Source organism: Armigeres subalbatus, chromosome 3 (assembly GCF_024139115.2).
Source record: "Armigeres subalbatus isolate Guangzhou_Male chromosome 3, GZ_Asu_2, whole genome shotgun sequence".
NCBI lineage: Eukaryota > Metazoa > Arthropoda > Insecta > Diptera > Culicidae > Armigeres > Armigeres subalbatus.
In genome coordinates this window covers 130,840,866-130,867,550 of record NC_085141.1, presented here as the reverse complement: position 1 = coordinate 130,867,550, position 26,685 = coordinate 130,840,866, and the positions used below count along the sequence as shown (strand labels likewise).

Sequence of the window (26,685 nt, the reverse complement as noted above, 5' to 3'; positions counted from 1 at the left end):
AGGATTGGATTAAAATTAGATTTGAATATGATTTTGATTGTATTTAGATTGGAATTGGATCGAATTTAAATTGGATTTAAATCGGAGTCAAATTATATTTGGATTGAATTTGAATTAGATTTTGATTGGCTTTAGATTGGATTTGGATTTGAATTAGATTTGGATTTTATTTGGTTTGGATTTGAATTAGATTTGGATTTGATCTGGTTTGGATTTGAATTAGATTTGGATTCGATTCGAAATTAAATTGGATTTCAATTTGTTATGGATTGGATTTGAAGTAGATTTGGATTGTATTTGGATTAGATTTCAATTAGATTTGAAATTGAATTGGATTTGAATATGAATTAAACTTGAATTGGATATGATTTGGATTGAGATGGGATTTGGCATGGGCGTAGCCATGATTTCGAGAAGGGGGGGCCAACTTTTTTGGTCTTCCAAATCGTAGTTTTAAAGTAGTTTTATAAAAACACATGAATATTAACACATGAAACCAAATCCAAACCAAATCGAAACAATAATGATTAAAACAATAATGGATTTAAAAATGCGTGATTTATTGCTCATCAGATATTTTTAAATAAAGTGAGAAAAATAATAACGAACTCAGTATTCAGAAAGAATATTAAATCGGCTATAACAATTATTATAAAAATTCTCCATAAGTTTAAGAAAACTAGAACCATACATCTGAATTTCTAAACAAATCCTCTCTGAAATAATATTTATTATAAAATAGGCAGAAAAATAAATATGCAAGCTTCCTCCAGGAATTCCTTCGAGAATTGCTACTGGCATTCTATCCGAAATTCTATCAGGGATTCTTAAGGAATGCCTCCAGCAACTTCTTCGGCAGTGTCTTCAGGAATTCCACCATAAATATCTTTATAAGTTCTGCAGAATTCCCTGCAATAATTTAAATAATTTCGTGCTGTTTCCCATAACTTTAAAGAATAAGAATATTCCGTTGAAATTCCGCAGAAAACATTCCTAAGAAATTCACAAAAAATCTTCGAATTTCTTGTGTGAATTCCATAAAATTTTCCGTGAATTGTTTCGAATAATTTCTTGTGAAAATTTCAAAGAATTTCTCCAGGAATTCCACCGGAAATTTATACAGAAATTATACCGAAAATGAAATCAACAATGGAATTTTTGGAGGAGTTCCTAGATTAATTCGCAATGAAATCCTGAAAGAATTCCGAAGGAAACTTCAAGATTTCCACTGGGAGATCCTCCAGGAGTTTCTCCGAAAATTCCTCCTGGAATTCTTCCAGGAGTTCCACCGGCATTTCCACCAAGAATTTCTCTAGGATTTCCTTCGAGAATTATTCCGGTAGTTCTATCGGCAGTTCCTCTGAAAATTCTTCCGGGAATTTCGGCAGAATTGGAATTTATTTAGGCTTCTTCAGGAATTTATATAGATTTTCCACCAGAAGCTCCTCCGAGAATTTCTCTGCGAGCTCCTCAGGGAATTCTCCGGGAGGTCCTCTGATGATGATGATGGTCCAGCTACAAACCCCAATAAAGGTTTCAGCTAGACGACATTTGTCTATAAGATGAATTCTCTTGATTCTGAGAATGCTTCTGGTAGTTTCCCCGGGGTTCCTTTGAAAATTCTCCCGGGAGTTTCTTCAGAAATTCTTCCAGAAAATTCCTTCGAGAGTTCCTCCGGGAATTCCACCAGCAATTCATCCGGGAGTTTCTCCAGAAATTCCTTCGGGAGTTCCACCAGAAGCTATTCCAGGCAATTATTCAGGCTTTTTTCAGGAAATCATTTAGGCTTTCTTCAGAAATTAAGCTGGAAATTCCTCCCGAAGTTCTTCCGATAGTTTCTCTGGGAGCTCATCCGGGAGGTCCTCTAGGAATTCTTCTAGGAGTTCCTCCTGAAATTCCTCCGGGAGTTCTTACGGGAGATCTTACGGGAGCTCCTCCGGCAGTTTCTACGAGAATCCCTCCGGGAGTTTCACCTGCAGTTTCTCCGGGTGTTTCTCTGAAAAGGAACTCCGAGAGTAATTTCCGGAGGAACTCCCGGGGGATTATCTATAGGAATTTCCGGAGAAATTATCAGAGGAATTCTCGGAGGAACTGCCGGTGGAACTTTTGGAGGAATTTATTGAAGAACTACAGGAAGAATTTCCGTAGGAAATCCTGGAGGAACTCTCGTAAGAATTCTAGGTTGAACTCCCAAAGGAACTTCCGTAAGAATTCCAGGAGGAACTCCTGGAAGAATTCTTAAAAGAACCTCCCGGAGGAATTCCCGTAAGAACTCCCAGAGAAATTTTCCAAGGAATTTCTAGAGGAATTTGTAGATAAATGCCTAAAGAAATGCTAAATGAATTCCTGGAAGAAAGCCTGATTGAATTCCCTGGTGGAACTTCAGAGGAACATCCGGTGGAATACCCTAGAGGAAGAGAAAAAAAAAATTTCTGAAGGAATTTCCAAAATCCCATTTCCCGTGCAATTCCTGCCAAATATCGTCCAGGAATTCCCTGCAAAGTTCCTGGAGGTATTACCGGAGAATTTCTTGGAAAAACTCCTGGAAGAACTCCCGGAGGAACTCCCATAAGCACTTTGGGAGGAATTCCCACAAGGAAGTCCTGAAATAATTCTTAGAGAAGTTCCTAAAGGAATTTCCGAAAAAAATATCTGATACCAGGAGGAATTAATGCAGAAATTCCCAGATGAAATCCTGAAAGTATTCCCAGATTAATTACTGAAGAAAACCTCTACGGATTGTTCCGAAGAAATTTCTGGAAGAACTCTTGGCAGATATCTGAGTAAATTCCGAGTGAAGTCCGGAAGGAATTCTAGTACACTTCCGTGGAAAATCTCCCGGAGAAATTCCTGAAGGAATTCCTGGAGAAGTACCTGAAGAAACTCCCGAAAAAATACCTGTAAGAATTTCTGGGGAAATACTTGGACGAATTCCAGGAGAAATTCATGAAGATATTTCTAGAGGATTTCTTGAAGGATATTCTGAAGTAATTGCCAAAAGAATTCCAGATTGGAATGCTAGATGATTTCGCTATTGAATGTTTGGAGGTATTCCCGGAAAATTTCCTGGAAGTAATCCCTTAGGAATTAAAGGAAGAGTTCCGAGAGGCATGCCCGGAGAAGTTACTAGAAGAATTTGGGAAGAAATTCCGTATGTATTGTTGCGGGAGCTATTGGCTGGTGGCTGGAAGGAAATGCCGAATTCTTCATGAAGAGAGAATAGCCGAAGAAATATCTAGAAGTAAATCTTGGAGAGAAGAAAAGATATCTTCAAGGAATTTCCTCGTGAATTTCCCAAAAAAAATAGTTGGGGGGGGGGGGACTTACAATTCCATGAGAAGGATTTTCGAACGATTTTCAGAGGAATTTGTGGATAACTTTCCGGAGGAATATAGAAGTTCCCAGGGGAGCTTCTAGAAGGATTTCAAGGAGAATTTTTGAGCCCGAAATGATTCGAGTTGTTTTGAACTTTCATATATCATGGATTCTGGATGCCCTAATAAGTTTTGGGATTTTTTTTAATTTCAACCACCTATTTATGTATATGATTGGATCGTAAAGTGCACATGTTTGAGGGAATTCTTTTCAGTACCCGTTCAATCTTTCCACAATTAGTAATTCGAATCATTACTTAGATCACTATCTAAAAGCTGGTATAGACTTGTGGGACAAAATAGTGACAAAGGTATAAATCAAGACAAAATTTTCAAAACGACTTATCTGCCTTTGTAAACAAAGATTCAAACGACGATTTGACGAATCTGATAGCTCTCCCACGCAAACCAACACCATCAACAGGTAGCGGAATCCTTCACCTGCCTATTGATATTGTTGGTTTGCGTGGGAGATGTATCAGATTCGTCAAATCGTCGTTTGTATCTTTGTTTACAAAAGCAGATAAGTCGTTTTGAAAATTTTGTCTTGAAATCAAGATTTGTCTTTCACGACCCACCATTGATCACCCTACGACCCCCCTGTTTGGGAACCCATGCTCTAGCAAACACAATATTTCAATGCTTTTATAAAACCACGCTCAGCCACGCTTAACCAAGATGACTAAGCCAGTGTCTATCAATTATTCCAAGAAGGAAAGACGTTGGTACCGTACGACCCAGAACCACCCACGACTACTGTCCGTGAAGTGATTGTGAGTTTTTCTTTTGTCGAATAGTCGATTCAAAATAAGGTATAAAAGAAAAGTGCATTCGCTCGCAGAGCATTAAGTCTTTTTTATACCATCACTAGAAATTCGCGGTTATTTTAAAAGATCGTTTTCTTACTTTTTGCACTTAGCCGAAGCAAACAGCCTTTTTCAAGGCTCTAAGAGTTAAAAATAATGTTCTCCTTCAGTCGCTATCGCACGGATTAGAAGGCTCTTCAGTGGAAGGGCTGAGATACAGTCTACATCCCCCGCTGAGCCAACTTGTGGTTTATTTCAGGCAGTCCTTCAGTGGGAACGTTGCCACTGTCGAGGCTAATATTTCGTGACCGGACAGACACTTCCTGATTTTTTTGATGATTCTTGTTCAAGGTAGATTTGATTTCTGTTTCGGTTTGATGAGAACATTTTGCCAAGTAATGGTATGCAACGCCGATTAGTTATCCAAAATAGTTGATGTGAGAAATTTGAACATATTATGTATCTTAAAGGCATGGTCAAGTCAAGTCCTACGTCCACTTAGCGGTTATGTCACAGACATTACCCACTGTTCGTTTTTAAATAAAAAACTTCTAAATATTGAAGATTTTTTTTCATCAACTAATCCAAATTCCTTAAAAAGGTTGCCAGTGGAGGACTAACTAACGGAATTTTCTCATCTATACACACTCAGGTTGGGTTGTTAGATTTTATTACAATTCTGTATAAGAACCTATACTGCAAAAATTCCACACACTTATATTAGCAAAAATCCTTTAATTTAACTCATGATGTTTATTAGTACACACATAATCACTCTCCACGCGAAGTACAAATAGAATCTATAATCAAATAAAATTTATGTGTGGTCTTTAATATGCAATTATTGAACTTTTGTGTGTTACAGATTGCATGTGTTTGGGTCGCAAAATTGCAAAAAATATATGTGCGACAAATATATTCAATATGAAGAATTTTCATATGCGAAATTGTTAGATTAAACAAAACATCTTGTACAAAACAGGTTTTGATAGGTTCTCATACAGAATTGTTAGAAATTTTAACAATCACCGGTTGGGCGTACTTTCGCCTCTAAGTGAATGAATTATTACTGTTTTCCAAAATTACGGCTTTAGCAGGTTGGCAGGTTTTGTTCTATTATTGTCAGGGATTTTCCCTGTCATTTCCCCTATTTAAAAACACTAATAATTTCAAAAAAATATTTTATCCCACCATCTTCCACTCGAACCAAACACTGGATAGGACTAAAGTAAAGAAGAAAACGACATCCGCCGTCAGTAAACGGAGAACGTTGAAGTTTGATACGATTATTTATACACCTCGTTCCCGACGTGAATCCGCTCTGATATCATTACAGCACTTTAGAACTGTAAGCCGGCTGTGGATGTTTCTGTGTTTGCCGAAACACGTCGTTACTTACGACGACATGCGACGAGAGGCCACCGGAAGGGGGTGGCAGTTCGCCGGGATTTCTTCTCCGCCGAGTGTTCCGTTCGACACGAATAATTGATCTTCTCGTGATGGAGGGCTTCCATCTCCCGTGACTCTTATGTTGACATAAATTCTACCTCGACGCGCAACGTAAACACAGTGTCATATTATCGCAATCCTTTAATGCTCTCCGATTTGTATGATAATCAAGTACCAATCAGGCGATGTAAATCAACCTCAGTCACGAGTCAACAACGGGCCCCCGGAACCGGGCAGTCACGCATCGTACATAAATTGGTTATTAATCCAGACAAATTAATCTTCAGCTCATGTCCACATAGCCACGTTTCTGTTGTAACTGATGACCTGGCATTATTATTAACCCATTCTGCATCTCAATAATGGCGACGGACCTCGGCACGACGACGCGGTTCCGGCCAGGAACTGGAGGGGTGTGTCGCGGTCCTTCCTCAATTTATCACACTCCGCACAAACTGGGAGCCAATCAATTCATTCTAATGCGCAATTCACCGGAAATACCTGCAGTGCACCGCCGCTCCCCCTTCCGCTGGGCAATCAATTCCATTTCGCATAATTATTCGATAATTTTCCACGGGATGCGGTCCGGTAAATATAGGAGCAAACTATCGCTTGACTCACCTTTATGCTACATTAGCGGCACCCACTACATCCGAAGGGAGAATATTTCCCGGAATATTGTGGCATTGGCTGTTATGAATTGTTTGCGAGAATACTTCTACCATGCGAGTCAATGGGCTTCATAACGAACTGTTGAAATTGAGGGAAGTTGAGAATGCGATTTGACAACATCGCTCGATGTAGTTTTGGCTGAATTCACGAACGTTATTTATTTTTGTGCAAACTTGGATAATTCAGCATCAACATTAATTCCAAAGAGAGCTTCTCACGTCGCTGGTGGGCCAATTTGAGCCCAACGCAATCCAACACCACTGATAGAAGCAGCAAATCTTCTTCTTTCATTAAATGACGCTGGGTTGCTTGGGTGGGCACAAATTATTAGTCCACCAGCGACATGCGAAGCTTTTGTTTACAAAAGCAGTTTCGCCCTTTTGAAATGTTGTTGCTGAACCAAAAAAATAAATTCGAAGCGTTCAGTAAGACTGCCTTAAATAATCCTTTTTCCACCGTACATGTGAACTTGTGAGCACAAAATATTGAAACTCGATGAGAAGTCCGTTGTGCTTCTTGGAATAGAGTGCTCACCTAATATACAAAATTAGAAATATATCACAGATGAAGGTAGGGGAAAATACAAATTTTCGCGGTTGGAATCATAAGGGCGTAGCTTGCTGTAGTTTTCCGAAGATTAAATGATTTGGAATGATGAAAGATGATTTCATCTCGTAGCAAAAGCAACAATCGGGGTTGCAGCTTTTGAAACAATTAGGCTAGATGTACCAGTTGTGGCTATAGCACCAGTTGTCGCACTAGTGCTTTATATGCCAAATGGCCAATCAAATCACCGCAAACCAAGTTCATATCGATAAAGCATATTTATATGATACGATAAAACTTTTGATCTCCTCCAAAACAAGCAAAGCATAATTGTAAAAAATGATTTTGCTTAATTTTTGACCTCCTTTGCACCAGTTGTCGCACTAGTGGTCCCTATTTGGCCAGTCCCATAAGAAAACAATGGGATTTGCCAAATAAGGAACCAAAATTAAGAATAGTGCCACAACTGGTGCATGTGTTCCTATTATGGATTAATCAATTTTGATTATTATAACAAATTTTATTGTGGTTTTCACAGCTGTTCTAAGGAGCAGGAAGTAAAACCTTTCGCTTCATATATAAAGTTCACCCACACGCCTTTTACTTATTTTTTTTTAAATAGTTGTTCTTATGTATGGCGACAATTGGTACACCCACCCTAAGCTATTAACGAAATATAAAATCGATGAAGAGAAATTGATCAATACATTTCTTGATTCTAAGCGCGATTTCTGATTGTAGGCGATCTAAGTCATTTGGAAAATTGATAGACAAAAATGATGATTAGCCTAAAACACGGATGATGCTCAACTGGTATACATTTGTCGTTTGGTCGTTTGGCTGAATAGGACATTTGGCTGAAAAAGTCATTTGGTCGAATAAATTATTTGGCTCAGTTATTTGGAATAGCTCATTTGGTCGAATTTGTCATTTGGCCGAATATGATATTTAGCTGAAAATGCATTTGGCCTACTAGGTAGTTTTGTCGGATAGGTAGTTTGACCGAATACGTCATTTGGCAGAATAAGTTATTCAGCTGAAAAGGTCATTTGGCCGAATAGGTTATTTGGCCGAATAGGTCTTTTGGTCAAAAGGTCATTTGGACGAAAGTTAATTTGGCCAAACACTTTTCACACCTCATTTTTCCCTTTTCAAATTACTTATTTGGTCAAATGCCCTGTTCGTCTAAATGTCCTATTCGGACAAGTGTCCTTTTCGGACAAATGTCCAAATGGCCGAATAGGTCATATAGGCGAAGAGATCATTTGGCTGGATAGGCCGTTTGATCGAATAAGTCATTTGGCCGAATAAGTTATTTGGCCGAATAGTCATTTGACCGAATAGGTCATTTGGCCGAATAGACCATTTGGCTGAATAGGCAATTTGGCCGAATAGGACATTTGAACGAGTAAGACATTTAGACGAATAGATTTTTGGCCGAAAAAGTCATTTGGCCGATTAGCTATTCAACTGAAAAAGTCATTTGGCCGAACATTCAAGTTCAACACCAGGGATGGAAATCTTCGTTTTTTTGTCACTTGCCGATACTCAGTTGTCGATACTTCATCATTGACTCAGTGTTTGTTTTGATCAGACGCTCGGCAATGCAGACACGAATATCTCGCAGCATGCTATCAAACTTCCAAACCAAATTTGCCACCTGATCCTCAATAGCCGATTGATAATCGAGCGTTATTATCTTCGCTTGATGCTCATCCGGCAAACGAAAAACGAGTCCAGCTTGCCATGTTGTATAAGTTGAAGCTTGAAAGGCTTCAGTAATCTACCCTACCAAGGTTGCATCACCTAAATGGAAGCCTTGCCGCGATTGAATCATCGAACACTAACCCGGCCTATTTGGTTGAATCATCTAACACAGTGGTGCTCAGCATTTTGTGCGTTTTTTCCCTTAATTTGTTTGTCACACAATAAAAATCAGCTTTCACATGTTAGTACTTGGACGAAAGCTATCAAATATATCTATCAGCTGAGGATATTAAAACGAATACTGGTGTTAAAATCACTTCGTACGAATTGATCAAAGTAAAATTACTTTGCGGCCCGCGGGCCGCACTTATGTTTTGCTTAGATCGTTTTGCACGGAGTTAATTTAACACCAATATCCGTTGAATTACCCTCATCAGATAGATATATTTGAAAGCTTTCGATCAAGTGCTAATTTGTATTTGTTTATTTGTTTATTTGTTTATTTGTTTATTTATTAAAATAATTCAACTGACAATGAATGTCTAAATGAATATTAGTTAAACTAATTGGTTACGGTCAGCGGTACGGAAAAAGTCTAGTAACCGATGACGAAACACGTCAACTGATGAATTAAAGTCAAAAATATCGAAGAATTCGTTGAAGCGGCGACTGATGAATCGAATTGGTTCGTGTAGTGCATAGTTGCTAGTCTGTGGTTCTAGAAGCAAAAACAGACGTTGACGAAGAGGTCTTTCAGGTGCATATAGATGTAACTGCGACAGTAGTGCTGGACAATCGATGTGACCCGTGAGCAGCTTCCCAGCAAACGTAGCTTGAGCGGCGATCCGTCTAAACTCTAGTGGTTCGATGCTAATCAACCGGCACTGCTCCTCGTACGGTGGCAAGTTCGTCGGATCACGCCACCTTAGGGATCGAAGAGCGTATCTTAGAAACTTCCGTTGAACGGCTTCGATCCTAGCGATCCATGTGGTCTGGAAAGGGCACCAAACAACAGCGGATGATTCCAGTTTTGATCGCACAAGGGAACAGTACAGTGATCTAAAGCATAACGGATCACGGAATTCACCGGCAATTTTGAAAATAAAACCCAATTGACGATTAGCTCGGGCTACAATGTCATCGTAGTGAGGTCTGTATGTAAGTCCGCTGTCCAGGATAACGCCAAGATCCTTAATGTGTATGATCGAAGCTCATTTTTATTGTGTGAGAAGTAAATTAGGGAAGAAAACACCCAAAGTGCTGAACACCACTGATCTAACATCTTGCCCGATTTCCAACCGTGGTAAAAACGTATGATTTGCAATCCATTTTCCTCGAGAATACGCATACTTCAAGACTCACAGATTTACTTTACTAATGGGCCGCAAGTACACTCCACGCACTTGAATCACACCTGCATTCTCGATTATTAGTTCAGGTTTCATTTTGATAAGTACTGCTTCGTGAAGAACTGACTTTTGACTTTGAATACCTCTCATCCCTCCCCCTCCCACTCGTTCAACAATCATGGATACCACTTTCAATTAAATATTTCCAAACATTCATTTCCATAATTTTCCACCTCATCAGAGCCTGAAGCGAAATTCAACAGTCAAACATGAACGGTTCATGCACTTCACCGCTCAAGGTCTGCTGCTTGCTGCCAGAACAGCGTCAAACAATGGGAATAACACATCTCAACTCATATGGGAAATCCTCCAACAATGCCGGCACGTTTCCCCGAGAAGCACTTTTCCGACGACATGCTCTACCCCTCCTTTTGTCCCGCCGCCACGCCACCATTTCGAATTAAATGGAAATGAAGAGGGGCTGAATTGTTTCTGTATATAATAAAAATAAACTTTAGAAAATTACGAGCAGTTTGCTTCTAGATTTCGCCATTGCTGGCTGGCTGGCTGCTCTTGCCTTTGGCTGGTACTGTGATGAAGCTCTTATATGTGAATCAAAGACAGCCTCCCGGAGTCAGAAAGCCCAGGGGTGGGTGTGATGAGCCTCTTTTGTGCGGCTTTTTCTCCGAATGTAGCAAAAGAGCTTTCACGGGGAAGCCCCAGGCGGGCACGGGAGTCAAACATCGTCGTCGTCGTCGTCGTCGTCGGGGGACAACGGGCTTTTGTGTATGAGTGATGGAAATGAATTCGTGCGATCCCCCTTCATCTGCGACCTATACAATACAAGTGTCTAACATCACGGCAAAAATGAACAAACCGTATGAATGTAGGCGGAACCGAAAGTCACAATAAACGAGAACAAGAATCACATGAATATGAGTTGTTAGAAGTGATAACCTTTCCCCGGGGGGGATGAAGAACCACCAGAGCGCAAGGATTGTGGCTTTTTTTTGACGAGGTTGACTCTCGTATTGAATGAAGCAAATCTGCGGAATAAGTTCTGTTTTTCGGGTGGAGTTGAACGCAAATCTTTTGGCACTATTTCATTTACAAACAATGGGATAACTGACCAAATCGTTTTGTACGAACCATTGCTCAAAGGTCTATGGAATGTAGAATAAACACAAGTTTTTCTTCAGCAGATATTTCAAAATGCTGTTTTTAAAAATATTGTATAGATTACGAGTTGTACCGTTGTACCATAGAAATAGTTCTGGTTCATGAATTCACCGAACATCTGCACTTAATTGCCGTTTCGTCAGTTGTACCACTTAGCTTCCTGAAATTTAAAATCTTCTCATTTAAGGCCGAACCCACCGACACTTAATGTTACATTGCTGGGCCACTGGGTCGATAGTCTAGAAGTCTTGCTCACACGCGCTGTATTTGTTACCGACCACCGTTTTGCAGTGCGAACTATGAGATTATAATTTCTATTCCGACTAAGGCCGGAGTGACCTCTGCAGTACAGAAAAGTTGTCTCGGTCCCCGGTTACACGTTGCCAACCACGCAGTCTACCAAGGTCGTTATCAATTATTTAGAGTCGTGTTATCTCTCAAGTCGTTCGTAATTAGTGATTTTACAGGCGGTTTGCGCAATTCTCCTGTCTCGCTGGGGGCTGTTTTGTCAGAACTGTCTTGTCAGGTCTGTTTTTTAAACTTTAACAAGTCCCACCCAACAACAGGACATGGATTGGTGCGGCCTGCCTGCGGGTACATAATCCCTGTTGTTGATGCAAACTCGCTTGTTGAAGCCTTGATCTGCTATTTTCATTCCGACCACCATTTGATTTACGATTGATTTTTAGTTACCTTCTTCAATACCATGAAATCTGTTGGAGTCAACATGCTGTTACAAATGAATCGATGGTGGTAAAACCAGAACAAATCCGCATGCCGTATTCAATTTACAATCCCCTTATAGGCACATTTCCCCATGACACAATCTGTTCGAAAGGGGATTGCGAATGATCTTGCCTTGTGGAACAATCAACTAACTGTCGGACGCTGTTCTTTTCTTACAGCACCATTTGAATCAAGTGATAAAAGTGGAAATAGGAATTGCTGACCTCAGGAGCTCCAGAGCGTGGTCAATTAGTATTTCGAAGAACTCTATCACATACTTATCAAGGCGAACCATTTCAGGAATTTTAGCGTTCAATTGTATGTACAGTTTGTACAAACGAGTTCATCGCCTTTAGCCACATTTGTCAATTTGCTTTTGATCTGAAAATTTTCACCATTTAATTGTGTTGATACTACTTTTTCTTTCTGGTCATGTCCAAGGCGTACTTCATGCCACCGCTGAAGTCATTTCACTACAAAGAGCTGCAGGAATAATTTGTATTCTCTTCTCTGTCCAAACCAATTCCCATCAGCCCATTTATGGAACACTAAAAATGTAGAACCTCATTTCGGCCACTCTCCGCAAAAAATAAAACAAACTCACCCACATACACGCCACACAAAAGGAATTTCATAAATGAAAGCATCATGAACATCACATTAGATTGTTTTTTACGATAATCTAAATTCATAGGAAAATTATATTTTTATCTGCGGAGCGTTCTGGCGTGTGTCTGGCTTTTTCGCTTTGTGCTAGAGCTACTCACTAGGGGTAATAGCTATAATGCAGTCTGTTTGTGTAGGGGAAAGTGGAATACATTCGGTACACTCTATTGTTTCTGCTTTCAAGGAAAAACATCCGGCTTTTTGCGCATGGGGTGTCATGGTAATTTTTCAAATCAATGGTTTTTCAAAGCCATTCTAGGTCCCAAACAACTGTGCAGAATTTGGGTCCGATTGGTTGCTTCCTCGCTTTTCGCATCGCGTTTTGAGTTTGTATGGAAATTAGTATGGGTAAACGTATATTCACGCATTTCTACTTAAAGAGGTTCCAGTTTATAGTAAACCAAGTGGCACATAACCCAAAGGATGCTGAAAAACTTTCCTGAAGAAGGTACGTTGCTGGATCGTACACGAAAATAGTTATAACGCTTCGCAGATTGATTGTTCAAACCATATGCAAAAAATCGTTTGTTCTGCCAGCCTAGCACTGCCAAACTACGTGGACCAATAATTTAACTTAGTCTTATTTCAAAATTACTGATCTTATAGCTTATCTTTAGAGCCAATGGGAGTTATTCACGTAGTAAAAATTCCTACAAAAAGGAAGATGGGGTTTGCTCTCTGACAACCACAGACAATGAACCTCGGATTTTTTTTCCATCAAAGGTGATTAATATGCACTGCGACACATAATCCGAAGTGGTCTGTTAGGCCCAATGCCCACGAAGCGTCTTTTCAACGATGTGTGCATGCAGCGTTAAAAAGACGCAGGTGTGCATCGGGAAAAAGTGGTAATGCAGCGTCACGCGATGAATACCTGCCGTTATTAACGCTGCGCTCACATGGCGTTAAAAAACGCTACTTTGGCATCGGGCCTAATACAACTCAAAAGTCCGCGGACTTCCTTTTGCTTTAAAAATTGTTAGTTGTTGAGCTCTCTTAGTATTGTTGATTGAAAATATTCAATCTAGATAAACTTGAAGAGTCTTGAATCTTACATTTCTCTTACATCTTTACATTTCACGTATTTATACACTAAATATACGTAAGGGCTATAGGATCGCTCCAAAACCGAACTTTTAATAGAGGTCTTGTATACTCATAGAGTTATAAAGCAATCGACTTAGCTTGACAAACTGAGGTGATGTCTGTATGCGTGTGTACAAAAAATGTAAGATACACTTTATTTATTTATCTTTATTCGATTTGCTCGCAACAGGCTGCACTCGACGGAGAATGCGGTCTTGTTTTTCACAATTGAAAATGGGCTGCGTCGCCAAATGCTACTACATACGATGACAGGAAATTTGTAGAAAATGGGAAAATATCAATTTTGTTCTAGCTCCAACAGTGCGGCCTCTATGATGTCTGGAAGTAGTCCAATACACGTCGTACAGACTGAAATTAAGCTACGTTTTTAATCCTAATTTTAAAAACAATAATGCTTGGAAATATTGAAATCAAACATATCACACGCAGCGTTCAAATCTCTCAAACTGGAACCTAAAGGGCTGTTATATTCATAACACTAGTCAACAGTGTTTTACTCCCTTCAACCATTCTCAGTGTACTTGAAAGATTTTTCTTCGCTGAATTCAGTCATGTATTCAGATTTTTTGTAACACGTCCAGTTTTTGAGAAAAACGGGTTTAAATTCACAAAACTACGTATTCTTATGGGAATTTGGTTTCTCTGTTCTGTACAGCTGGTTTTCGGTTTATAACTTAGAGAAAGAGGTTTGAATTATATAGAAGAAATCGTACAAAATCTAAATAAGTTGTTAAATCTTATTTGACACGTTCATTTGTTGTGAAAAACGGAATTTATTTCACAAAAGTACGTATTTTCATAGAAATTTGTTTTCTCTCCTCTACAAAGCTGAATTTCGGCTCCTCACTTTTAGAATAAAGTTTGAATTTTGTAGAATGGGCCTTGTAGAATGCATGTGGGTTGTTGGATTTCATTTGGCACGTACATTTGTTGTGAAAAACAGAATTTCATTCACAAAAGTACGTCTTTCATAGAAATTTGGTTTCTCTCCTCTGCAAAACGGAATTTCGGCTCCTCACTTTCAGAATAATGTTTGAATTTTGTAGAATGGGCCTTGTAGAATGCATGTGGGTTGTTGGATTTCATTTGGCACGTTCAGTTGTTGTGGAAAACGAAATTTTATTCACAAAAGTACGTCTTTTCATAGAAATTTGGTTTCTCTCCTCTGCAAAGCTGAATTTTGGCTCCTCACTTTTAGAATAAAGTTTTTATTTTGTAGAATGGGCCTTGTAGAATGCATGTGGGTAGTTGGATTTCATTTGGCACGTACATTTGTTGTGAAAAACGGAATTTCATTCACAAAAGTACGTCTTTTCATAGAAATTTGGTTTCCCTCCTCTGCAAAGCTGAATTTCGGCTCCTCACTTTGGGAATACATTTAATTAACAAAAGTACGTACTTTCATAGAAATTTGTTTTCTCTCCTCAACAAAGCTGAATTTCGGCTTCTCACCTTTAGAATAAAGTTTGAATTTTGTAGAATAGGCCTTGCAGAATGCATATGGTTAGTTGGATTTCATTTCGCGCATTGATTTGTTGTGAAAAACGGATTTTTTTTACGTACTTTTGTGAATGAAATTCCGTTTTTCACAACAACTGAACGTGCCAAATGAAATCCAACAAGCCACATGCATTCTACACGGCCCATTCTACAAAATTCAAACTTTATTCTGAAAGTGAGGAGCCGAAATTCAGCTTTGCAGAAGAGAGAAACCAAATTTCTATGAAAAGACGTACTTTTGTGAATGAAATTCCGTTTTTCACAACAAATGTACGTGCCAAATGAAATCCAACAACCCACATGCATTCTACAAGGCCCATTCTACAAAATTCAAACTTTATTCTAAAAGTGAGGAGCCAAAATTCAGCTTTGCAGGAGAGAGAAACCAAATTTGTATGAAAATACGTACTTTCGAGAATTAAAATGCGTTTTTCTCAAAAAACTGGACGTGTTACAGAAAATCTGAATACGTACCTGAATTGAGTACAATAAAAATGGTTGAAGGGAGCGAAAAAAAGTTCAATTTTGTTGGATAGTGTAATTTGTCGAGAGCATGAACACAGCGATGAGTGAGGCGTGTCTTCAGCCTGTGACAGCCTGTGACTAGGAGCGATAAGTTGGGTTTCGGAAAGAAGATACGAGCGCAGAACGGATGAATGATTTATAAGAATAACTTGTATAATATGTATGGTAAAAACAACCCGTGAGCAACTTGACGGCACCAGTACATTGTCAGTGTACCCCGAAAAATTGGTTCAGGTGGTTCTGTCAAACCTACTTATATCGGGAGCATTTCTCGATTATGGCGTAAAAGGTTGAAGATGAACCTAATCTTATTTTTTTATTAGTGTTAATAACACAATTGCATTATGCATTAGTTATTTTGATATACGCTCGTATATACTCAAGCACTACGGGGCTGGATGCCGTGGATGCTTGTCACGGCTGTCCAGTACAAAATGCCGTGACAAAAATCATTCCAAACTAGAATTAATATTAGGAAAGAGGTGGTAGCTGATGACCCTAAAGGGGCAAGCCAGAGTAAACGCGACGTGCGATGCGACACGATGCGGCAGTGCAATTTGACAGCCTGTTTATAATGATTGTTATTCTTTTACGCTCGTCGCGTTAGCTCCAGCTTGCCCCTAAGATGACCGACTGAAGATTGAAGAAGCGATTGGCAAAACAAATCAAATGGCGGAAATTTTACAGACGATTCATTTTCATCGATAGCGCTTAAGCTATGCGACATGGAAATTTATAGGGATTTCGCAGATAGAATATGTTATGTGAAGTTGGGTGAACTGGGCTGGAAATACAGAGGAGGAAAATAACGTTATTGGATAAATGGGCACTGGAGATGTCGCTTTTAAAAAATCGCTTACAAAAATCTAATGCAAAATTGGTGATTCATCCTTTTCAATTTTAATTTATAGTAAACCCCCACGAAATCTTTCTCTAGTTAATTCGATTGTCATATCCATACAAATGAACAAAAAAACCGCAGTTTAAGTCGAGTCAAGTACGAGACGCTGAAGACGACCACACAGTTGTGCTCGAAATACGTATCAGCAAAGATATCGAAATAATTAAATGGAGTTACTTAACTCGTCTTAGACGGTTGAATACATTCCACTAAAAAGAGCTTAAAATATAGCAGAGCAACGCAGTCTAAAAATGATTTGTTCACTCTGAAGATTTTGAGATCGTCAGCATACAGTAGTTTTTCAGAGATGAGTCAAAGGCACAGGTCGTTTATGTGGAGTACGGAACACCCGAAGGAATGTTGAAGGATTCAGATCGGGCAGAGTTTGTTTCAACGTAAGCTGTTCTGCCGGTCAGATCCACTATCCAGTCTGGAAAGCCCATGTTTCGCAACAAAAGATATTTTAGTTACAAGATAAAGATTGTCACTGTCGTCGCTGTCCGGAACATGGGCGTTAAACCATCTACTCCCGCACATTTGTAAACAGCAAGGTAACGAAGGGCATTCATCACTTCGAGGTGGGAAAACTGGAAGCGTGGAAGATGGAGTTCATGGACTAGGACGTTCTGGAAGCCTGTTGCGTGAGCTTGAGGCAGTGGTGCTGCATTGAATGCGCTTTGAAAGAATGCCGCAAAAGGGCTCGCAGTCTCGTCAGATGTAGTGCCAATAGTGTTACCATAACTCACCGTCTTCAGAGTTTGGTTAGTTGACTTTTAAGATTTCACAAACTGAAGGGTTATTCTTCAAATTCGTCTGCAATTTGTCCAGGTGTCTACTGTAGCAAAAGCAGGATGAAAATTCTGGTATATCCCGAAAATTCTTGTATCGGAAAGTAGGGTTTCTGGAATAAATGTTCGAAAAGACGCGTTCGCTGCTTGATTGTTTGTATTATATATTGGATTTAGACCATTTCGGGACTGATTTGCGATTTGGGCGTAACTTATTTTGTAAACAAACACTGTTTTATCCAGGCATTGCAATTTATCCCATCATTCGATCTTCTGAGCAAAGATACTGATGATATGCTGGGATATCGATCTTAGTTATCTATCTGCTCAGTAAACAAAGTGCTATGTTCGCCATGGAGAAACGTTTTTTCGCTGCTTTTGTTGTTGCAATGCCCTTGCAACGTGAACAAACCCCGAACTGCGTTGGCTATCAGGATCATCATCAAATGCTCACATGATAATATCTTTCCAGAGTGCTTTTTGATTAAGGATAATATCTTTGCACAAGCAAAGATGATATCCTGTGCTCAGATGATATTGCAATGCCTGTTTATCGATCCCATAGATCGCAAGCATTTTACTCCAAAACTAATTCCCTTATCCGACAGAGCAAAGCCTATTTTGTCGGATACATACGGTGGTTTTTTTCAAAAAATGCTTGCTTCGGCAGGAATTTGCCTTCGAATGGCACAACGAAAACACAATAGTAGAGTTCCCTATACTCCATTGCAGGTTACTGACTGATACTTCTACCAGCGGTTACAGCTCCCCCTATTCATCAGCAGGTTATAGGCCCAGGAATGGTTCCAGATCTACAACTTAGTGTCGACTAGTCCCAAAGACTTTATCAAAAACCAACTAATTAAGTAACTAATCTTTGACGTATTCGCAGTACTGGATCCATGAATCGGTCGCGTGGCGCCGTGGGATCACGAATTGACTGCGTTAATCATGGGTAGCGTCGTACCGAATTCATCGGAGCAATTCAGCAAAAGTCCAAGAAGAGCTTTAATCCAAAACATTCAAAAGTTGGTTAGCAGTCCTGAAGTCCTGAAGGAACTCAGACCAAAACATAAACGCTGAGGATGACTAACTCGGTGTTAGGAGGGCCGAGAAGATTAACGAGGCGTGTACGAAAAATACTTCCCAGTAAACCACATATCGTATAACAAACAGCAAATAAAGTCGCATTTGCGTCCATTAAAAATCTAAATCGCACTGCATATCAAACTTTATCAGTTTATTGTCGACAAATGTTGTATTGAATGTATCATATACGATAATTTTTACCATAGTGAAAATCAATCGTAATTGTGTAAATAAAAACTCAGAATGACTTATACTCCTTGTAATATCCTATACCAGTGCGAATGAATGTCTACGTGAATCGTAATACAATCGAAATCACTTCAGTCCAAGTGGCTTGCAGAAGTTTCAAGCAGTTGTAAAGATATAAATTGTGTAGTTTATGTTGGACAAAAATCCGACTCACTTCAAGATGTGCACTATGGTGCCGTGGTAGAGTATCCGCCTGCAGATCCAAAGATCGCATGTTCGAGACTTTGGTGCTGGTAAGTTTTTTTTTTATTTTTCATATTTTAATGTTTAATCGTAATACTGTTCGTATGATGTCGGGAAAAATCATGAAATAAAACTCGTATGTACCTATATCGCCTCCACTTTGGTACATATATAGCCATTCTTTGCATTATATACGATTTAGTTGGTTCTTATATAATAACCTATATCAAGAGTTATAGGTACCAAAATGTTGACTGGGTTAAATTACGCGTAAAATAGAATCGCAAAACAAAATAAAGTTTTTTGATTTATTGAAACTATTTTCACATCAATCAATGAATTAAATCAATTTAGATTGAAGAGAAATGCAGAAATAGGTATCGGATAGTGTGCGACTCATCGTTGTAGATAGAAGCAGGAATAAACAAGAACAATACACCAGTTAGATGAATCTGCTCTATTGTAATATCGAGGAATATTGTTAGCTGCACAGTGTATAAAAATGTTACAGCATATATGATGTAACAAAAAGGCTCCATTCGAATCGATTAATTTTTCCATCACTTTTGTTCACAGGTTGTTGTTACTATGGGGCTTGTATTCAAAAAAGTGTGAGGTAAAATTAGAGGCTTTTGATCACAAAAATATGGGTTCATATATTTCCGTAGCGTGTAACTTTCAGAATTTTTAAGTGTGTATAGGAATATATTGTAGATACTTGTTGTTCAAATATAAGAGAGCTGCTGCAGTTGCTGGCAGAAGTATCACACGCAAAAAAAGCGTTCATGAATTCGTGAACTAACGAGTTCACGGTGTATTTTTTCGTGAACAACAGTCACGGATTTGGGGATACAATCACGTTTTCTGGAACGTTCTGGAAAACGTAACGGGTGTTCCCGAATCCATGAATTAAATCACGGTGTATTTTTGCTGGTTCACGTTTATTTGTGAGGGAGTTCCCCTTGGCGTTGGGCGTTCAATGCAAATAAAAATTGTGAGCATACACACTATTAGTAAGCCTGAAGTAAAAAAAGATTTTTTGTCCCGGGTATCCCGGGATTTTCGGGATTTCAAAAATAATATCCCGGGAATCGGGAAATCCCGAATTTTCCTAAATCCCGGGATGTTTCGTCCCGGGATGTCCCGGGATCAGGGATTGAATCCTAAAAAGAAAGAGCAAGTCTGTCACTTATCATCTCTGTATACATATACGATATGTAGCATACCGCGAGAAGAATTTTTCGCTAGCTGTCATGATAAAGAACTGATTCGGGATGTTATACCCCTTGATAAATTTCTTTTAGAAAGCTCCAAATGCGGGATGCACTGGCTCTGATGATGCATTTCAACTTGTTCTACACAGCTGTGTAGTAATCATCACGAAAGGAGCGAAAACAAAACGAGAATCACCATTTTTCTGTGGGGGCTGCCTATCCGATTCTGTTTTTTCGCACAGGTTTGATAAATTTGTTATCATGGCTTGTTATGATTCGGACCAGTTTTTGCCTCTCTTTTATCGTTGTTCGTTATCTTTTGAGAGAGATTTCTGCAAACCCTGCCCGGGATGGAAACTCTAGTCGGAGTTCATTCTTATTCTCGTTGGTTTTGTTAGCGAGGTATCTTTTTCGCGCTTTTCTCAATTTGTTTCGCTGGTTACGAAGTTCAGCATTCCACCAGGGCTTTCTGCTAATACCGTGATTAATACTTCGGCGACGAGGAACCAACAAATGAAAAACGTCATACAGTTTGTCATAGAACAGGGCAACATTACCATCGATGGATGGCGCCTGCTGATATTGATACCAATTGATCGTAGAAAATTCAGAATTGAAAAGGGATGTAAAACTGCTACGATTGAGCAGGTACGAAGCAGCAAACATCAATTTGTATTAGCACTGGCGGAAGATGATCGTGAGAAACTAAGATGTTCTAAGATGTTCGACGAATTCGTGAATACAAGATTGAGCACTCTACCTTTACGATTAGATATGGAGTTGATTTGAACCAGACCGCTGGCAGATATTGATTCGGTTTGAGAAATTTCTTGCTCGCTGAGCGCGTTTACAGGAAGCAAGCCTTTGATTTCGTCGTCGAAGCGCCACTGAAGGTAAGGGAGATTGTAATCCCCTAGCAGTAGAATTACATCGTTATCCAAAGACATGTCTAAAACACGTTGACTAGCGGTGGAATGGACGGAGTAGAGCGCTAGGTCTGATTTTGGACGCAGGTAAATACCGAAGATATATACGGATCGATTTGGAAGTTTCACGCACAATACGACAAGCTCGTTGCACTCATTCAGGGTTACCTCGGAACAATTCAGTCCATGTTTCTCAGAAATTAGCCTCTCAAACAGATTAATTGTATCAAATGGGAGCATCGCTATCATTATTATTTCTTATTTCTCATGTACTGGAAAACTTACATCGAAGAATATGAAGTTTGAATCAAATACACCAAAATACCCATTTCATCTAGTTTGATTTTAACTTTTTTTTTAGATTTGCTCTTGAAAATCACCGGAAAAAGCACGTTGTTTCCAAGATGATTGATTTCTGACTCTGTTGTATAATTACTTTAAAATGATCGAGTTTCCTTCAAAACAATATCGTCAAACGTAGTAGCCATGGCCGGGTTTAGGTGAATGAGGGCACGGAGCTGAGAGTTGGTGGAGGCTCCTGCATTGGCCGTTTCTGGTATGGCCTCTTTCCCATTAAACCATCAACAAAGCCTAGGAGAGAAGTCGTATTGAACCCCAGTCTACTGATCTAAATCTTTTTTCAGTCATCGAGTCCCAGGGTCGAAGGAGGTAACGGGGATGATTTTAAACTTTCATTAAACTAGAAGCTTGTAGGATAGTTTAAATTGACTTTACCACCAACAGTAAGACCGATACAAATATTTAAAAACAATTATGCCCCCCCCCCCCTCTGCCCAAAAATAATATTTCGAGGGGGCAACTAAAAAAATCGGACAATTTTGAGGATTTTCAAAACATTCTTTAACAAATCCGAGGAGTTTTATTGATTTTTTTCCATTTTAATATTTATTTTTTATTATCCCCCCCCTCTTGACCTTTCAGAGACCAGTAGGACATAATTTAAATTAAATATTTGTAACGGCCTAAGGGTCGTTTGGCTGAATGTCATTGAGTACAAAACCATTTGGTCGAATAACACGCCTAAAACACGCCTATATAGGTCAAAAATGTTATTAGGCTGGAATATCGTTCGGCTGAACGGTCGAAAAAGTCGTTTGGCAGAAAACTGCCCCTATTCGCATAAGCGTCCCATGTCAGTTTTCTTCAACTTGAGAAAAATTCCGTTGAATTTTGCAAACTCGTTTTACATGGAGAAATTAAAAAATTTCTAATAAATCGATAAAACCAGCAATCTTTATGAAAATTTGGCATAATATTCTTTAGCTGTATACATTGCTATGGAACTATCAAATGGACCATAATTACATTGATGTTTTGTGTGAGAGTGTTTTAAAATTTGGAATGTGACTGTTATGCGAATAAATAGCAAGATGAGACAACACAAGTGGGTTTTGATTTTCAAATTTCTAGAAAAAAGCCTATTATTTTATCAGTTTTTCTTAAAGATGAGTTCATTTTAAGCTTATTTCTTAAAGAAAATCAAAATCGTGAAAAATCGACATGGGACTCTTATGCGAATCGCGGCAGAAAAGTCATTTGACAAATGCCATTTGGCCGGAATGTTGGTTTGACTGAACGGAACATTTGTCCGAAATTGTCGTTTAGCCGTCCGAAATGGTCATTAGGTCATTAGGTTGAAAATTTCATTTAGCCGAAATGGCCCTTTGGTAGAAAGGACATTTGGCCGAACGGATCATACGATTGAAAATGTCGTTTGCTGAACGGGTCATATGGGAAAATGTCGTTTGGACGAACAATGGGGATGTGAAAAGTTTGAAGTGATTAATGATAATTGATATGCGAGAAGCAATGAATGGGCTATGAAGCCAGTGGTGGAAATACTCGCTTCACGAGTAAGAAAAGAGTGTAATTGGGCCTACAAAAAATGCCACACTCGCGCGAACCTACTGCCTGCATTTTTCTGGTGCTTGCTTTGTTCGCGAGTACGGGCAGAGCAAAGTAAAAAAGCAGGGCAGTATTTTGTTCGGGAGTAAAAATCACGGTCGCGAGTATTTGTGGTTATTTCGAATACAATGGGTAAATTTCACTTCTGATAAACACAATAACTATAAACAAAGGTATTCTTGCTCGAACACCTCGAACATCCGTGATAAACATGTTCCGAAGTTGTTTTATGACATTTTGCAAATTAACCCGAATGACTCGCGAAGCTTCACGAACATTTTACGGGGTTCGTTTTTCTGTTTTCTCTGCGAGCAGTAGGTAGGCAAGAAAAAGGCAAAACAAGTGTTCGCGAGTATTTTGCATTGCCTACTTCTCTTTTTGTGAGCAATGTTCACAGATTTCCACCACTGTATGAAGCATGAGGTAGGAGGAGCTGAAGGAGCAAATAAATCAATCTTAGAAACTAGTTACTCATTAGAAATACAACATCAGTTTGGCTATGGCTATTTTGTGCGTTTTTTAAATTCTAACTCCTCTTACCAAGAATTTGTAGAAATCAAAAATATTCAGTTTTTGTTTTATAACGAAAATATGCTTCGTTTTCTGTACCACACCGTATGGAATTTCCTTGAATCTACCTCTTCTCTCATTAACAGTTGGCGGTCTTTTCCTTCTCTATTGCCTTACTTTACTGTCATTCGCTTACCGGTCAGTAAAAATCATTTAAGGTCCTTCGGCCCACGACATTTTCGGCTGTATGACCTGTTCGGACTAATAATCCTTTATCCCAAATAGCTCTTTCTGTCAAACGATCATTCCGGCCAAATGACAGTTCGGCAGAACGATATTTTCTGACTAGTTAGTCCAAATTACAGTTTTGGCCAGATCAAATTCGGCCAAATGACATATCAGGCCACAACCCAAGCAGCCCAAGTTAGACAGAAATAGTTGCAGCAACTTGATTGTGCCTAAATTTGGTCACATTACAGAAGTCGTAACCTATTTGAAACATATGTACTCTAGGGAACTTTCGATCGTATGACTTTCGGCCAAAAAGCCCTTCTTCTTGGACTCAATACAATAGCCGAAGGGTAGTTCGACTCGAGCGTTCGGCTATGGATGACGGGGCGGCCATGTCTCTCACAGCGTTTGCTGTGAATGATGGGCCGTTGCAAGATGTAGCCCAATAAACAACAACAATGAACAAATATAATAAATTTAGGGGAGAAGAGTCTAATACGCTCCTACTCCTTAAGCATTTACAAGACTATAATATATCACAATGATGTCTTACTTACAATAAATGGGCGTTTTCGACATTCTAAAGAATTTAATTGCGCTCATTATTATAATCATCTGACAGGTAGCCAAATATGGTCACAATGTTTATCATTCATTTGTTTTAATTAGTAGTCGTTAAATTTGTATATTTCACTTAGCCCGTTGTCAAATTACATCCAATTTGTTCTACACACTCATTTTCTGCAATCATCAAACCCATACCAATTTTCAAAACTACCAGATGTTTCCACTTCACTCAATATGTTTAATTGGTTTAATTTGAATAATTCGTCGGAACAAAATTCGTCACAATTCACTTCATCTGTCAATTTTATTTTATCTCTAGCGAACCATAAATGTCGTCATTCCCCTATCCAACAACGAGTATGGTTATCTTGTCGGGAGTAAAAGAGAAAGAATGTAAACGACACCGGCCTCGCAGCAGGATATGGTTTTGCAAAATTCATTTTGCTGCTGGTTCGAGTGTCGAAATTAGCATGCCACTTCCACTTGACATGGCATAAAGCGTTGATCCTTGGGGCTGGGCTGTGCTTGTGTTTATATTCTCGGTCGGTTCCAATGAGCAAGATTGTTTTCAATTTCAAATGATAATATTATCAAGAATGCTAACATCAGCTGTCCAATTTTCACACATCTATCGGATGTGTTGAATCGATAGATTTTCTACAAATAGTTTCAAAATGCTCCACCCATCTATTAGAACTCTTTTATATTTTTTACTTCCTTCCACATACACGTTTATCCAATTCTTATTCTATTCGACCACATGTCTTTCTGTTCGGTTTCAATGTTCGTTAGTATGTTATCCTTCTTCTAGTATGTTATCCTTCCCTTCTGTCGAGTTTTCAATACAATTTAAACAGAACTGAATTGACTACAATTCCATTTATAACCTGTTCAAATGTTGACATCATTATTCATTATTGCGTTATTTGATTAGGCTACTCGATAATAAATCAAATTATTAATAAAATAATCGGCTCGGAAAATCTTTGGAATTGTTTTGGATAGTCACAACTTTGGTCAAACATGAACGTAATCAGCAAATGTATTTTTTGCAAACATATTTCAATGAGTTGCTTCCACAAACAGGATTGAAAACCGCTGTGCTGACCCGGAAGTAAAAAAAGTCAGTGATGCAAAAAAACAGAAATTGGTAATTTCAATGCAGTACGCACTAACAAATTCTAATCTAGCATTCCGCATCGCCTTACTAATGGACTGTTTTAATTTGCGTACAAAAGCGCAATAGCTTTCCTCCCCATTCTGTTCAGCCTAGTAGCAGCATAACTTCTCGTTACTGACAATTTTTTCCCGCTTTATTTTTCTTCTTTCCTATTTTATCCAGAATGGTGGCGCCAAGGACGGTTTGGACATGAACATTGGCCCGGCCTGGCAGAAGGGCTACACCGGGAAGGGCGTCGTCGTGTCGATCCTGGACGACGGCATCCAGCGGAACCACCCGGATCTGCTGCAAAACTATGTAAGTACGGACCACTGCACCGATAGTTATTCGTTTGAATTTGGTGAATTAATTGAATTTGGAACAAGAAGTCATTCCGCTCTGCTGTGCCTTTGGCAGGTATCAAATTGGTTTCGGCGCGCTCTGACAGTCAGTTTCATAAAGCTCGGAAAATTCCATTCCAACTCGTTCGAGGTACACCGCTGCTGTATCAATAAGGTCGATAATCCTCTCAAACTCGCCAATTCATCCCTCTATTCATCAATCCAATTCAGCTAGTCAATCAGCTTTTGGTAGCTATGCTGCATAGTGCTTCCGACTGAGATGATGTTGATGGTGGTTTGGCTTTCTTTGGGCGCTGCCGGGGTAGGCGATTGATTTCAGTTATGGATTTCCGAGTACCAATCGGTTTCATCGGCATCCGGAAGCGAGAGAGCCGTGCGCTGCTGGTTAATCCAATCAGAAAAAGGGATTGCGTTGGAGTTACATTCAGTTCATGCATTGACTTGACTAAAGAGTAATCGTATGATGTGTTTGATGAATATAGATTTTAGTCAGGTTGCATCTCGATGTTACCTTGTACTAGCACGGACATTTTCATTTAGAAACCACTTTATGCCCAGATAAGAAACATTTAAAATGCTTCAAATCACACAGAACACATGCTAATGTCAAAAATGTTTGAAGTGTAATGTTTCAATAACATTTCAATACCTTCAACATGTCCATGTTTGGCATTTTGAAGAGATAATTTTGACCCAAATTTTGAATTTGTTTTATGGCAACTCTCAAATTGCTATCATTAGTGTATGGACTAACAAAAAGCCGTAAACAATCTGCACAGAAATAAGACGATCAAAATCCGGCACTGGCCATCGCAAAGTACAAAATTAGAAGACAATAACGAAACGGGACGACGCGACGGTGCAGCGTTTCCTTCGCGAAGTGCTGTCATTATCGTTTCTCATTAGTGACACTGTTTTGATATCGCAAATCAGAGAAAATATTACATTACTAGGCAACCCGTTATCCGCTCGGC

General features: G+C 39.1%; 1 protein-coding gene across 2 annotated transcripts in view; it reads left to right on the top strand.

The window, feature by feature from the left end:
• LOC134223622 (furin-like protease 2) overlaps positions 1 to 26,685 on the top strand; it is a 1,298,803-nt gene that overhangs the window by 913,911 nt on the left and 358,207 nt on the right. For both annotated transcript variants that reach the window (XM_062702810.1, XM_062702811.1), the window contains exon 5: positions 25,533 to 25,667. In XM_062702810.1, coding sequence (XP_062558794.1) covers positions 25,533 to 25,667 — 135 coding nt within the window. The remainder of the gene's footprint in view (positions 1 to 25,532; positions 25,668 to 26,685) is intronic.